The following is a 17,061-nucleotide window of genomic DNA, read 5'->3' as shown; positions in this document are numbered from 1 at the left end:
AAACAGAGGCGCTCGTCCAGACTGGAAAAAAAAATACACCTTTGACGTTTGATATGTTTAAAGGTCCAGCGAAGTCGACTTTATTCATTCTAAGCAAAGAAACTAAAGAAAAGGTCGTAAAGACAGGAAAAAAGTGCACAAATACTAAAAAGGCAGGAGCAAAGAAGCATACAACTAGTTCCAGAAAATTTTTGAGAAATCTGATGACTCCTACCAGGCCTGGTTTGTTTGACCGTGAAGTCGTAAAACCGACAGCCCCTGCAAAGAAAAAGCAAAAAGTTGCGAAAGATAACAATGAGCAAACGATACTCGACAAAGGAAATTCGAAAAAACAAGCTCGTCATGAGTCGGAAAGGAGTGAACTTCACTCCACACCTTCATCAATCGATCTCGCAGATCTATCCACCTACTCAGTGAGTTCGGAGGACGAAGCTAGTCAAATGACGACATCGAGTCCTGATAAAAACAGAAGTCAACACTTGGCAACTATGGCTGAGCAGACAAACCAACAAAAAAGACTAAACCGGAAAAGAAAACAAGACGAAAATTCAGATATAATCCTGGGCTCTGCCACAAAAGTAGTAGATAAACAGGAACACAACAATCCGGCAAAGTCCCCAAGTCTCAGCTGCAATGACGGCTCTCAGCAGGGAAAAACCCACAAGCAAACCGCTGCTGGGACGACATCAAACGGATACTCCAACTTAAACCCAAATCCCAAATTCACAGTAGCTCAACGATCCAAAATAAACAGAAGTGTGCACATCGAAACAAAAAAGGAGACAAACGAATCCGTGAGTAAACTGAGACTCGAGAATGTACTGGCAGACAATGATTCAATGAATCTAAATCGCCGGAACATCCTAAACTTACTGCAGAGTGTTCCTGCTCTACGGACCATAACTACAGATGACATCAAAATTGTAGAATATGTGTCCGAATGCAGCACCGACATAGTACTGCTGCATATAAAATCTCACGCAGTGCGCCAAGCAATTCTGGCGGCTTCGGAAGAACTGTTGTTTTTGGATTTGAAATAAAACAAGAAGCGGCTTCGCCAAAAAATTCTATAAGAGACAACCAAAGATCCTCCCCAAACGAAAAAGCTAAGGAGCTGGAAAGAGCGAAGCTCAGGGAAACGATGAAACTCTCTACAAACCCCTCTAAATTCAGAAATAATGGAGACACGAAGAGAAATAGATACACCTCTGCCACAAGATTAGAAAGAAATCCAGTTTAGCAATGAATGGACGTAAAGAGAGATCACTCAACACTTGTATCCTGGAACACAAGAGGTTTTGACCATCTTTTCAACGAGTTCTCATTAGACCTAGAACTGAACCTGATCATATGTTTGCAAGAAACTTGGTTGCGTGAGACACCCACGAGAGATGGCTACCTAGTTCTCGCAAACCCTGCAATCAAAAACAGGCTGGGGCGCCCATTTTCTGGGCTGATAACGATGATCAAACAAGGAAAAGGGTGGGAAGTGATCGAATCAAAAAATCCGAACCCATTTGTACAAAGCACACTGTTACAACTAAAATGCCACGCAGCTGAAGCAAGGAAACACATGTTAGTAGTTAATGTATACTGGAACCCAGTTAAGATTTCAACTAAACATTTCATTAACTCAATAACAGCAATAATAGATCAAGGACAGCTCAAACATAATGATTTGAAGATTCTAATATGCGGCGATCTAAATCTTGCTGATCTAATCGATATACAACTTCAATCAAATGCAAGCTTCACTACAGGAGAAATGGGTTCAAACAGATGTAAAAAATGGACTCAGGCCATGCAAATGAGGAATTGGATGATGACAAACGGAAACCTAACAGATGACTTTCCGCCTCATCAACGTGGCACAACATGGGCCTACACAAAACCTTAGATTACATCTGGGTCTCTGCAAATCTCTGGGACAAAGTTCTTGATCTCTCCATGCATACAACGACAAGAAGCGATCACGACGAGCTAGTGCTGCTTTGGCAAACAGACCAGTACACCGCTGACAGGATATATACTGGTTCCCTTGAAACAAACCAAGCTGGCAATCGCTTGAGATTAAATAGAAAACAAATCTCAACTATGACTGCGAAACTTCAATCAGAGAATGACGAGGCAGTACCTCTGATAAACTATACGCCTCTGCTGATGCAATTTCATTTACCCAAAGGAAGGAAAACAAGTAACAACGTACAACACAAACATAAGTGGAGTACACTGATCAACGGAAAAAAAAGAGGTACGGAAAGACATAAGAAAACTAAAGAAAAACTTCGGCCCACAAACGCTACTGCTGATTAAAAAAAGGAAACAACAATACCATAATTGGAAAAAATCCTTTGCCTCAATGAGAGATCAGGAAAGAGGAGCTCTGATGTTAAAATTAATAGTAACAAAAAACTCAAGTGAAACCTGGGCGATCTTGAATAACGAAGCTCCGTTTCAGAACTTAAAGTTGGCTAATGGGGTAGCCGAGGCGACTTGGGTAGATCACTTCTCAAAACTATTCTTCACCAACAGTGAATGCACAGACAGTGACAACTATATCACTCAAGTAAAGTGGGACACGTCTGAGCAACTTGAAGACATAAATATAAAAATCTCAAAACTCAAAAACTCTAGAGCGGCTGGACCAGATGGAATTAGTAACGTAATGCTAAAAAAGAATAAAATAGAATGGTCCCGCTTCATTGAGCTTGTACTTAATCATATCACAACAGAAAAAAAAGTCCCTCAGTCATGGACCACGGCAATAATAGTGCCAAGCTACAAAAAAGGCTTACGCGAAGACCCCTCCAACTACCGACCAATCGCGTTGTTAGACACGATTGGTAAAATAATGGCATCCTTTCTGCAGCAGAAGCTAGCAAATTGGGCCTCGAAATCGAACCGCCTGGACCTTCGGCAAACTGGGTTCACCAAAGGAGTGGGGACCGAAGTGAACCTAGTAATATTGAATTTGCTAAAACTAGAAGCGCTAAAACAAAAAAGAAACATACACCTAGCTTTTGTCCACATGCGTCAAGGGTTCGACTCGATAAACCGTGAGCTACTGTGGAAGAAATTGAGGAGCTGGGGCTGCCCCGAAGAGATCTTACAGCCTATAATTGCTCTGCACACAAACACCTCAATCAGGGTACGACTGAATAAACAAGGAGACCTGACAACTCCCATCATGACAAACACGGGTGTGAAACAAGGGTGCCCCCTAGCTGCGCTGCTCTTCAAGCTTTTTATCGCTGATATTCCAACTGCTTTAAACCAAGTAAATTGCTTTCCTCCGAAAATAAATGGCCATCAAATAAGAGGTGTCACATATGCTGACGATATAGTCCTAGCGGACCAAACGCAGATTGGCCTGCAAAGGCTGCTAACAGCGCTTGACAATTATGCGCAAAAATAAACTGCAAATTAACACAGCAAAGACCAAGATAATGTCAATTGGTTTGACGGCAGGAAAAAGGAACAACAAGTACAAATGGTCAATTGCAGCGGAAAATATAGAAAAAACAAAAGAAATACGATATTTGGGCATTTTATTCAACACATCAATAAGAGAATGGGCATGGTCAAAAGATCTAATACAGCGGACCCTGACATTTGCACAACAAGCGACAAAACTGCATGGACTATACGGGAAATTTACGATGCTACCCGTACGGGAATTTTACCAGCTAAAGGTAACACCGGCACTAACGTATGGCGCAGAATCCGCTTGGAATCTACATCACAGAATATGGCCGTACCTAGAAGGTAAATTTTGGAGAAAGGTCTTGAGGCTACCAACTCACATCTCGGTAATCAAAATTCGAAACGAGCTCGTATTAGACTGCCTGCAAGGAACAGTCCTATGGAAATCAATTTCACTCCTAAGGAAAATGAACCTAAGCCCTCCAGAACCGGCGTATGAAATCTTCAAAAACTGCCATAGTGAGCACACGTGTTCTCTGATAAATGATTGGAAAGAAAGCGTCAAAGAAATACTAGTCAGCACAGATATCACCCTGGACACGTTGATAAATCGCCCTGAAACTGCAAAAAAAAAAATAAAACAATGGCAATGGATTCTAAACACAGAAAGATACAATAACTTGACATCTGCATTATACCTAGGACCAGCTGCAAATAGGCTAGACTCAATACCGGCGTACATAAAACAATTTCCATCAAGATACCATCGCGACAGTTTTATGAAACTGCGTCTAAATGCCTGCAGAACAAAAGATCAATTATTTAGAATACACGCCAAGGATATAGGTGACAACCTATGCAGAGTCTGTAAGGTCGAAGTTGAAACTACCAAACATTTAGTAATCGAATGTGCAGACCTTAAGAGCCAACGAACACTACACCGAGGGAAATACGCCCCGAAGAACTCAAATATGGAAGACTGGTGGTTTTATATCCTTGGAGGGAAAAACGTACCGCTGACATGTCGAATAATTGACTATTTGGATGAAATCTTGAAAGATGATGTCAAAGGAGATGTTGGAAACAAAAGACAATGCTAGAGTCTGTGACAAGTGATTGCGCTTTATATCCTGTGGTAAAATCTGTGAAAAGAGTGTTTTCCTTTTGTTTTAAAAAGTTTGTAAATCAAACTATAAAATTACAAAAAGAAAAAAAAAAAAATACCTTCCAGCCATCAACCTTTGGTTTTGCTTAAGTCACCCTGACTGGGGCGGGTATGCCCAGACGTGGGTACTGAGCAGGCTGGGTCTAGAGACCCAAGCTACTCCTCACTGATGATCCCCAACAAGGGTGAAACATGTTTGGGGAGGCTTGTGGTCTCGTGCAGAAGGGATGTGACCTAGCAATTCGGGCTGGACTGCCCCTTTTGGAGGGGACTAAGCCTGATTTGCATATGGTCTTTCCCCTTCTGTAATGGCTTGGCAGGCTGTAAAACGATAGTCTAGAGGGTTGCCAGTGGTTGTGAATAATTCAAAACCTTCCAGCCATCACCTTTTTCTTTTGCTGTTCTCATCTTAAGACACTGGACCCTTGGGAGTGTGCAATAATTAGCGAACTCGTCTAGTTACAAGATGCTTTCGTCGCAACTGGACTGTCTTTTTGAATGAGTATTTCACAAGAGATGTGGCAGTAACCTCATTCCTTCCTCACTTAAACTACTCGGGACTGCAAAGATGTTCTGAATGGCGAATGTAGGACCACAGAGGGATGCTGTAAGCCAGAGAAGGATTGTGATCGAGGTGGCGGACAAACAGGGTCCCCGACTGAAGGAGGTATTTTACAGAAAGGACAAGAAGCCTGGCAGTGACTTGCCAAGAGGGAAATGTCTAATTACTGGTATGGGCTAATTCACAGTTTCTAAAATGAGGTTCAGGGAGCCTGAGAGATTAATTGAAGGTACCTGATATCTGCTGATTCTCTCCTGTTTTAGTAGCTCAAACTTCCGCTTCAGCTCGGCCTGGCGCTCCACTTTCTTCTGTGCCCGGCCAACAAACACCATTTTGCCGTTGATGTCTTTCCCGTTCATTTCTTCCACGGCCTGTAGAGAAGTAAGTGCCATTAATGTAGCTTCTGGTCAATGGCCCATTGCTTTCACATAACATCCCAAATACGTAACTCTCTGGAGACACAACAGAAGGTCAGAAACACCCAACGATACCCCAAGAGTAATCATCCTCCAGAGGCAACACACACCCAGATTACCTAGTAATGCCCAGAAAGGCATTAGCACACATAAACCTACATGCTTGCAATTACTGTGATTTTTTACAAGCCACCCAACTCTTTCCTATTAGGCTCCAAAGCAAAACTACCCACGCCCCTGCTACCATCTCGATCTTTATTAAACGAGGCACGAAGGTGCCAGAAACATCTGCAGATGTATTTATTGGTTATTTGCACCATGCACTGTTGTAGATCAGAAGAAGGAGGCGGACAAAGAGGAGGCATTTCTACCTGAAATTTTATTCAAATAATAAACAAAAGATCTATCCATCCCTACCAAACAGGGGTTTTCCCTACCCAACTGAATCTAACTAGGGTGTTCATGGGAGAGGTCGTCCAAATCAAAATAGTCCGTCCTCTGTCCAAAAACTACCCTACCACTTATTATCAACTAATAACACAAAAATGGGTTCCAGGAGAAGGAGTCCCTTCTGGAGATACTTCTGTGTAACGTAGTTTAATTTCTCAAGGGGACTCTTCCACCTTCTCTCAGGCATCCTCCGTCTTGACGTAATTACAGTTCCTCGTTTCCCTACTCAAGTGTCTTGACCTCTATTCCTTTGTGTTTCTTTTGCCTCAATATCTTTCTTTCTTGTTTCACAGTCTCTCATTCCACGGAGACCAGTGCCCCCGATCCCTATTAAGATCAGTGTTTTTTTCTGCGTGTCCATCCTTTGTTTCCCCCCTTGCCTTGTCGCGCCTTGAAATACTTGTATATAGGTGAGTTATAACTGCCATATCATATTTGCCAGGTTTGGCTGTATATTCAATAAGTGACACAAATGTCCCATCTGCAAACAAATCTCCCAGGATCAGTTGAGTGTTGGTTCCCCAAGATTTCTGTACATTCTGATATAGAGTGGGGGCTAAACCTGGGAAGTTACGCAGCGGAATATTCGGATGATAGGGAACAGTTATGCCCAATCGCTGGAATAGCCCGGACAAGGCATTCACTGTGGCCCGCACTGGATCAAATGTACATGAGAGTCTGTGTGCCTGCCAGTAAATATCACGGCTTTAAGATCAGCACGAGAGGCACTCGATTTTCCAGAGTCAAGTGCACAACCCCTGGCATAGAGGCATGCCAGTATCCCGCATATTGAGCCTGTGCCACCAAGTGGTACAATTCCACATCAGGGGCTGCCAGTCCACCTCTGACATACGGCCCGCCCCGCTGCCCCACCCCCACAAAAACCCTACCATCATGGAGCGAACTGAGGAAAAGAAAACCTGCCAGACCAGAAAGGAATGTTGCCAAAGAAATACAGAAGCTTGGGGAGAACAACCATCTTCAGCAGAGACAAGCTATCATACAACGGAAAAGGCAGTTTAGCCCAAAAGGTCTATATTCTGCATAGTTATCCGAGACCAGAGAGCGCTGCTTCCGAGAGATCCTAATCCCCAGATTTTTGAACCGGGAGTCCAACCATCTTAACCCCTGCGGGTCCACCATCTGAACTGTGGCACCCGTAAGGGGGAACAGTTCCGATTTAGTTTTATTCATTGTGTAACCTGAGTACTTGGAGAATGCATACACTTCGTCCATAACATGGTGAAGGTTCACCTCCGGATCATGGCTATACAATAAGGTATCATCAGCATATAGAGATATTATCTGCGGTGACCCGGCCATGCGTATAACTCTATGCCCGTGTTTAGATCTAATAATTGCTGCCAGTTGTTCAATGGTTAATGCGAACAAAAGAGGGGAAGGGGACATCTCTGAGGGTACCTCTGTGTAAACTTATAGTGGCCAATAACACATTATTGGTTCGTACTCTAGCGGTGGGAGGAGAGTATAACAGTTGTACACAGTTGAGATAATAGGTGCTCATTTCATACCGTTGCAGGACTCTCATTAGGTTCCTCCTTGACACCGAATCGAATGCTTTCTCAGCATTCAAAGGCACAGCGTCTGCTCGGGCCCAGGGATTGATTTGGCCGATGATGCCAACACGCCTTTGTAAATGTAATGCTGTGGATCGCGTCGAAATGAACCCCGATTGATCCGGGTGAACCAATTTGGACATATATGGGAGGAGTCTAGTAGCTTGGATTTTAGTGAAAATCTTCGCTCAGCGGTTTACCTGGCTTTGGAAGGACTGTTGTTATTGCTTTGCGTATAGAGGACGGGAGGGAGCCGACAAGCAGAGACTCCTCCCACACCTGCAGGAGATGTGGGGCAAGCACAGCCCCATATTCCTTGTATAATTCCAACCCCAGTCCGTGCGACCCCGGGGCTTTATCTGATGATAGTGTTGCGATAGCGGCCACAACCTCCTCAGGGGTAATAGGGGCCTCAAGTGAAAGGAGTGCCTCCTCAGGCAACACTGGAAGGTTAATAGACTCGAGATATTGTTGGAGCTTTATGTCGGGACAACTGTCTCTGCTTGAGTAAAATGTCTCATAATACTTACGAAAGTCTACATTTATATCTATTCCAGACGTGTGAGTTATTCTGGCCTCTGTGGTGTTTGCAGTGATCACCCAAGAGGGTAATTCTAATTTAATTGCCTTGGGTAGCACCCTCCCCGGTTTATCTGATTCTCTATACCGTCGCCCAGCACCGGTCTCGTGATATGTAGTACCTCTTTGTCAGCCAGTTCTTGTAATTTTAGAAGGTTACCCATAATTAAGCCCAGCATCGCTCTGTCCTCCGTTGAGGCATATTCGTTCTCAAGCTGCCTAATCTGCAGCTCAAGGTCACAGAGTTCCATTCTAAGTGTCTTAAGTGTCCCAGATCTACTAGACTGCAACTCACCCCTCATAGCCAACCCGATGAGCTTGCTCCACCAAGAATTGGGCTGATAATTGTGGGTCCCCCAGCAGCTGCTGTAAATGCTCTTCTATGAACTGTTCCACAGATCCCTTCTCTGCCTTTTCGGGTACCCCACTATGCCAGCGTTATTGTGACGGGAACGCGACTCAAGGTCATCACATTTCATCTTGACTGCCGGAAGGTCCCTCTTCAGCCCGGAAATGTCCCAATCATGTTGCACAATCTTGCCCTCGGTATTACCGATCCTGACGTCTGCCACAGTGATGCGCCCACTTTCCTTATCCAACTTAGAGCGTAGCGAACTGATATTGGCGACGAAGTTGTCAAGTTTCACATTAACTGCAGCAAAACTAGTCTGCATGGTGGCAAGTAGGGGGTCAATCAGCGCCACCCCAGCTTGCTCCCCCCCTCGAGCCTCCCCGCCCGGAGTTTCGGGGATCACAGGTCTGACAGGTGTACGTGTCCATTGGTCCACTCTTTTTGCCTGCACCCTTCGTCATGTTTCAACAGCCTATGGGGCCTGTATGGGAGCAAAGTCCAGGCAAGCGTCAATATTATCAATGTTATTGTATCAGCACCAACTGTCCCTGCCCGGTCTAACCTGCAACAGTCCGCCCAACTGGCTGCAGGCGCACCAAGGAGCTGCACCCACCCACCGATCCGCTGTGGTCTAGCTGTGTCCCCCGGGGACCTCAGTGCACAACCACAGAATGCAGGAGCAGGCACAACATCTGATCACAACCGCAGGGAACACACCCAATACCGGGCGCCACAAAAATAAGCACCCTCACAAGCCGGTCAACTGCACACATCCAAGGAGGGATTGAGCAGGTCATCGGGAGTCCAAACAGCCAATGAAGTGTTTTCTTTTAGACGAGCGTCATGAGGAGCAGGGTAGCCGTAGCAGCATCGGGTTCCGTGGAGCAGCAGGGCCGTGCAACTCTTACCGGTAGGCTGTCAGGAACAAGAGTGGGTGCCCTACAGTGCCAGCACTAGTCGGGAACGTGGGTGGGGGGACAGCAGAAGCCGTCTGGAGCAAACAATGCCCCAAGCCTGACCAGCGCTTCAATGTGGGTGTGAGGCTCCACCCACCTACAAGCCTCCAAAGCAGCGAGCCCCACAGTGGATAGTATCAGACCACAGAGGCCGCAAGCCAGACGGCCCTAACTCCTCCGCACACCATGCAGTCCAACAAGCCAAACTCACACAGACATCGGAGCAGGCATTACGGCACACCATCCCACTATGTGTCGTCTTGTCTACAGCACAAGGAAGGATTTTGTCAAATTCAGGATGTTGCGGGAGCTCACGATCAAGCAGCCATTTCTGTTGCGCTCAGCAGCAGTCCCCTTATTACCAGTCTTTTGACCATCAGTGTCTTTACTACTTTTGCAATCACTGGGACGCATGTGAGGAGTCCCTCCGTCTTTGATATACACTCTTCTGCTTTTACTCATTGGGATGAGTATGAGGAGTCCCATATTTGTTATATGTCTTCTGCAGTTTGAGCCGTTACTGGGACGAGTATGATGAGTATCTCTGCATTCGTTATACTCTTCGCTGCTTTTACTGCTACTGAGACGAGTACGAAGAGTCTCTCTGCATAGGGTAAACTCTAATGCTTTTTCCGTTACTCAGACGAGTATAATGCCTCTCTCTGTATTCAGTATATTTGTTACTATTAGTTACCTCCCCGCAACCTGCTAGAGCCGTACCCCTCCTCTCTGTCGATCTGTTCTGTTGTTACCTCTGAAAAGCTCTCTGTTATGCATCTATACTGTTGTATACCTCTGTAAAGTGCTCGTTATGTATCTGTATAGGTGTAAACTTCTGTAAAGCGCTCCGTTGCTTCTCAAAGCTAGGTCTGCGCTCAATAAATACCATAATAATAATAATAATAAATAATATGATGTACTTCTCAGTACTCATGATAATCTCTGTTCAGCGGCTTCCAGTCGCCCCTCCCGGGTCTCCTGCCGGTTCCGTTGCCTCTAGCTTGTTGGTTGGTGTCACTGTTTTTTTCCTGTGGGGTTGGGATCATGCTTTCTCAATAAGGGCTTCCAGCGCCTTCCCCTTTTACTCTGCGGCTCCACATAGTCTGCTGGATGGTCTCGGCGTGGTTGTCGGACCATGCAGTCAACCTCCTTGAGGTCACGCCACCACCTGCCAAGGCTTGCCACACACACACACGCACACACACACACGAGTCCGCTCCTTGCTGGCTCCTTCAAACAATTAAGTTCTTCTTCGTTCTCCAGGTCCTCCCCACTGAGGACATCCCAGAATGCCCTGGCTTCTGTCTTCCAGGTTCGAATTTACCTGGCTTCACCTGCTCGGTGAACACGACTCCCTAATGTAAGTCTTTCTTCGGTTTTTAAGCATCTTAGCTTGGTCCTCGCCACTGGAGGATCGTTGTCCTTCTCTTTCTTTACAGTATTCTTTCTTGCGCCATAGTTCCCACTCTTCACAGTATTCCTATTTGCCATAGAGGAGTGATCAGCATCACTCCTCCACTCTTCTTCTTCTCAGTGGATTTGTATTGGCCTCCAACACAGTGGTCTGTTCAGGTTGTGTCTTCTGAGGCAATGATGATCTCAGGGGTTCATAGGAAAGTGGTGAGGGGAGTGCCTTCACAGAACGGGAGTCCTTGTCCCCAAGCGGGGAGTCTCTCCCTGCAAAGTACCGCATACCGCCACCCCTAGGGGGAATGTTGCATAGCGGGGTCACCTCCCTAGCATCATAGGGAAGGGCTACGCTCTGTGGAGAAGTGACGAGATCCTGTGAATCGTCACAGCACCTTCAAATCACTGCAGCAAAATGTGTGTACTCTTAACTAACAGCAGTTGCTGCAAATATACAATACCAAATACACTGAACACTCAAGTAATGGCAGAGATACACTCTCAACTGTTGAGTTCTGCCTCAAATACTCCTGCAAACCTCGAGCAACATCAGGACTACTCCTAACCATCAGAAATGCCAGACAATATTGCCAAACCCTCAAGTAATGTAAACAATACTCTGAATTTCCTGGCATTGGACAGTTTTTCCTGGACCCGATGGTTAGGGTTTAGAAAGAGCAATGCACACTGAGGAGCAGCGCATCTGTGCCTACACCGGCTAGACCTTTACTGCTGTAGTCACGCAATAGATAAGGCATAAGTTGACCAAGAAACCAGGTCGAGGAACAATGGTGTGGAGAAGTATCATACTGAGTGTGCAAAGTGAGGTATTGGTTGGTGAGAGGAAGCCGTACTGGAAGTAAATGAGCGTGTGTGATAGTCGAGTGGTAGAAAAGAGTAGGGAGTTAATGAGAAGGTGAGTGGGGAAGTAAAAGAATGAATGAAAGAGAAGGGGTGGTAGTTGGGCGGTGAGGGAAAAGTGGTAGTTATGTGGAGAGGGGAGGGAGTAGTAGTGGTATAGAGATGGGAGAGAGGACAGACACATTCCCTGAACCCTCTGTTTGAAAACTCTCTTTGAACACTTGAGTAAAGCCAAAAATACTTTCTGCAAACTCAATTAATAGTCTCTGATTTACTATTGTCTATACCCCAGACTAACGACGGAAACAGTTTCTGAAATGTAAGGCAATGCCATCAACCTCCAGAAACGTTGGGTGGTGGGGGAGCTGCTGGGTTGGACCCCTTAGTGATGGCATGGATCTCGACTAGAGCCAGGTGAGTGCTGCCCCGTTGTGCTGCGGTTGGCTTCTGCCCCCCCTAACCCATCTTGTGTATTCCACTAGGGCCCTCAGGCCCCGTGCAGTCCCCGCCGCCACCCCGCGCCCGCCTCCCGAGTCTCCTTCCTTCCCTCCCGCCCCGCCCCCCCTGCTCCCATTGGTCTGCGGGCCTGGTGCCTGTGGTATAGGCACAGAGCAACACTCACCGGCCCCATCTCCACCAGAGCCAGATGAGTGCTGCCCCGTTGTGCTGCGGCCGGCCTCTGCCCCAGCTAACCCATCTTGTGTATTCCACTAGGGCCCTCAGGCCCCGGGCAGGCCACACAGCCACCCCGTGCCCACCTCCCGAGTCTCTTTCCTTCCCTCCTGCCTCCCGTCCCGCCCCCCCTGCTACCATTGGTCTGCGGGCCTGGTGGCTTTGGTATAGGCACAGAGCAACACTCACCAGCCCCATCGCCACCGGAGCCAGGTGAGTGCTGCCCCGTTGTGCTGCGGCTGGCCTCTGTCTCCTAGCCCGCATTGTGGCCCCAAGGCCAAGGTCAGCCCCAACAAAGACGCTCCCAGAGGTATCAGAAGGAAGCCAGTGTACAGCGTCAATCAGCAACTACAAGGACCAGTAAGGTAGGAGTGGCTTGGATAGGGGGAGAGCTACAGCTCTACCCTTGAATCCTGAGCACTTGGCAAAACCAATATTGAACACTGTGACTATTCCCCATTACCCCTCTCCCTCTGGGGCCAAACTGCGCTGTATGATATTTAGATTGCATGGATAGGCCTCTCTCCCACTATACAGGTCTCCCAAATCTAGCTTGGGTTCTGTCCCAGTTGCACTGTGTGATATTAGACTGCATTGATAGGCCTCTCTCCCACTATACAGGTCTCCCAAATCTAGCTGGGGTTCTGTCCCCAATTGCACTGTATGACATTAGACTTCATTAATAAGCCTACAAACTGCATTGTATGACGTTCAGACTGCACTGATAGGCCTCTCTCCCACTATACAGGTCTACCAAGTCCAGCTGGGGTTTTGTCCGCATTTGCACTGTGTGATACTAAACTGCTTTGATAGGGCTACAAACTGCTTTGTATGATATTTAGACTGAGCTGATAGGCCTCTCTCCCAATATACAGGTCTCTCAAGTCTAGATAGGGTTTTGTCCCAATTGCACTGTGTGCATTAATTGACCTACAAACTGCATTGTACGATATTTAGACTGCATTGATGGGCCTCTCTCGCACTATACAGGTCTCCCGGGTCTGGCTGGGGTTCTGTCCCCAATTACACTGTGTGATGTTTAGACTGCACTGAACTCCAAACGACATTGTACGATATTTAGATTGCATTGATAGGCCCCTCTCCCACTATGCAGGTCTCTCGAATTTAGCAGGGTTTCTGTCTCCAATTGCACTGTGTGTTTTTAGATTGCATCTATAGGCCTCCAACCTGCTTTGTACGATATTTAGATTGCATTGCTGGACCTCTCTCCCACCATACAGGTCTCTTGAATCTGACTGGGGTTCTGTCTCCAATTGCTCTATGTAAGATTGGACAGCATTTTACTATATTGAGATTGCACTCTATACCCACTATATAGACAGCACGAATTTAGAAGATGCTCTCTGTCTAGACTCCACTGTGTGATACCTAGATCGCATTGATTGGGCCTCTCATCCACTGTGCAGATCTCCCAGATCTAGCAGGGGTTCTGTCTCCATTAGCACTACTCGAAATTAGATTGCAGTGATAGGTGCATCCCCCACTATAAAGATCTCTCAAAAATTGTTGCTGAGCGACTCACCCTGAAGTGAGACAGACTCACTAGTGAACCACTGTGGAGTGACATTCCAATTAGGGGTCCACGCCTCATAAGGCATTATTCCTAGCAGCACCACCCCACAACCCACTCTTCAATTAGGAGATAGCCTTCTCAAACCGGCATATCTAGATCACCACAGTGAACCGCGTCCAAGGAGACGGTCACTAAAGAGAGCCACTGATTAATACCCCATAACCCTTAACCACCTCCCCTACCCTCTCAAGACAGCAATTAAACGATTCGGCAACATCAACCGGAATACCACCTACAGATAACCCCCCCCCCACCCCCCCACTCCCACACCACAAGACAACCAGACCAAAATAGAACCAACTGGACATTACCTAACAAACAACTCCCAACCTCACAATGCCGCTCAAACGACCCATTCCGAGGGAAAGAACAAGAGAAGATAGAACAAATACTCCAAAGCAGCAACAAAGAAAGAAAATTACAGAACACACCCCCACAGACAGGAACAAAAATCGAGCAAACACTGAGAGAAGAGACAAATCCCTCTACTTAACTCCATATCTCGCTGACAACTGGACACCACAGCAAACCGACCCGGCGCTAGAAGCAGCAACATCAAATAACCTAACACAAGCACGGAGAAGAAGGATGAACACCACAAAATACAACAAACACACGATCGATGCAATGACATCCTACATCACCAAAACAAGAGGGACTGCCAATCAACAAGCACAACCCCCGGAAGAGGACCCAGATGAAAACAAAAATCCAAGGCAGAACCTAGAGGAACTCTTCAAAGACGCAGACACCACAAAACCTACTACGCAACAAGAGATCGACCAGGAAGGAAACCTCAACACCGATGAGAAGACGACCTCTATTAGAAAGTCCAAACCAAACAACAACACATCCAAACTTCACTGCAATTTAATAAATGCAAGATCCATGTCAAAACACTCAACAGAGATCTACGACCAACTTGACGACAACGGTATTGACATCCTCTTCTTCACAGAAACATGGCTAGACAACAACTACAAAATCACACTCCAAAGATGCCTTCCAACCGAATTCAAATGCCTTCAAATCAACAGGGAAAACAAAAAAGGAGGAGGCATTACAATAGCATTCAAAGAACACCTGAAAATAAAAACGGATGAACCACTTAACATCCTCAACTGTGAAAGCATGGTAATACACCTAACAACGAGCCCAAAAACCAACATTACATTCATCCTAGTGTACAGACTACTGACATATGATGCAACCTTTGTCGACAATTTCATAGAAGCCATCACCAACTTAGCCATAAACCACAAACACCTAATCATCCTAGGGGACTTCAACATCTGGTTTTAAGACAGTTACGTCAACTCCCATAACTCACTGACTGAACAACTAGCTACCATGAAACTACAACAACTAGTCAAAGGGGCAACTCACTCGGCAGGACACACCCTTGACGCAATTTTCGCCAATGAAAAACTCATCACCACGGCACTGCCGATAAAAATACTGTGGAGCGACCACCTAATCATCCCATTCACGATAACTATGCCCACCCAAGTATGCATCCAACCTCCTAAACCCACAATCACCACCGCTCACTATTACTGAGGTAGAAAATAGCATCCTGAGAATTAAACCTTCCAACTGCCAAGCAGACCCCTGCCCAGCTCCCATCATTAAGGACTCTGCACATGATTTGGCCCCATTCATCACGGCCTTCATCAACTCCCCCTTTAAAACAGGTATTGTCCCGGACAACCTTAAGGACGCTTGGGTGATCCCATTGCTTAAAAAACCATCCCTAGACCCAAGCATACCCACCAACTTCAGACCTATAACCACTGTCCCGTTTCTGCTTAAGATTTTAGACCGCGCAGCATACCTTCAGATTCAAGATTACTTGGAATCTAACAATCTTCTAGGTCTACGACAATCGGGATTTCGTCCCAGACATGGGACTGAAACGGCTTTGATAGACCTAAAAACCCAAATTGAGGTATTGAAGGACAAGGGCAAACTAGCAATGCTACTTCTCCTCGACCTTTCTGCAGCATTTGATCTGGTCAAGCACCAGATCCTATGCAGGCACCTCCACTCTGCTGCCCACTTCTCGACCTCAGCCACGGCCTGGATCAAATCCTTTATGAGTAATAGATCCATGAGGGTCTTTGCCCCGTCCTCAGCCGCGGACCCATCTCCAATTCACTGCGGCGTTCCTCAGGGATCTTGCATGTCACCTACACTCTAACATTTTCACGAAACCACTCTTTGATGTGCTTGACTATCTGGGTGTCTCCTACACAAACTATCCAGACGACACCTAGATACTCATTCCCATCAAAGGGGACTATCTAGATGACACCAAGGCCCTTATTGACGTCTACCTGGTCATCCAGGCCTGGATGGCCCAACACCAGTTATGCTTAAATGGTGACAAGACGGAGCTCCTCATCCTGGGCTCTTCGCAACGCCTTAGCAAACTAGAGCTTTCCTATCAGTCATTTGCCATAGACGGTAATACCATACGAGTCTCAACATCTCTGAATCCAGAACCAACCTAAAGTGGCTACCTGTCAAGCAGAGAATCTCACTAAAAACAGTTGCCCTCACGCACAAATGCCTGGCTAACAAGGCCCCCCTCTACCTCTGCAGTCGGCTGTCCCGCCACTTGACACCCTGTCCTATAAGAACCGCCCAGGCCCACTGTCTATCGATCCCCAGGTTCAAACTCCAAAAAAGCGGGGGGCACAAGCTTCCCTGTCCTAGCTTCCAAGTTATGGAACACCCTCCCCATTACAATCAGATCTGAAGACTTATTTAACACATTCAAGTTTGCCTATTATATACTGTACACTCCTGTTATGTCTCTTGTCATGCCTACATCGGCATTGCAATTTATGTATATAGAAATGCTTGTTTATTATCCCGTTTATAATTATTATGTATGTATATATGCTCTGTATGTAACTTTGCACAATTTGCGCCCTGATGCCTGATGCCTTCGGGCCTGGTGGTTTGCGCGTTACAAATAAAATACAAATACAAATACAAAAAGAAACTGGAAACACGTAAAATAAAGCAACCTATTCCAACAA

At 46.2% G+C, this 17,061-nt stretch overlaps 1 protein-coding gene across 5 annotated transcripts in view; it reads right to left on the bottom strand.

Annotated features, from left to right (window-relative positions):
* PABPC4 (poly(A) binding protein cytoplasmic 4) overlaps positions 1–17,061 on the bottom strand; it is a 164,980-nt gene that overhangs the window by 56,205 nt on the left and 91,714 nt on the right. For all 5 annotated transcript variants that reach the window (XM_069622411.1, XM_069622412.1, XM_069622409.1 and 2 more), the window contains one exon: positions 5,384–5,521. In XM_069622411.1, coding sequence (XP_069478512.1) covers positions 5,384–5,521 — 138 coding nt within the window. The remainder of the gene's footprint in view (positions 1–5,383; positions 5,522–17,061) is intronic.

This window comes from Ambystoma mexicanum, chromosome 11 (genome assembly GCF_040938575.1).
Source record: "Ambystoma mexicanum isolate Mex_15411 chromosome 11, UKY_AmexF1_1, whole genome shotgun sequence".
Taxonomy (NCBI): domain Eukaryota; kingdom Metazoa; phylum Chordata; class Amphibia; order Caudata; family Ambystomatidae; genus Ambystoma; species Ambystoma mexicanum.
This window is presented reverse-complemented; position numbering and strand designations above follow the sequence as displayed.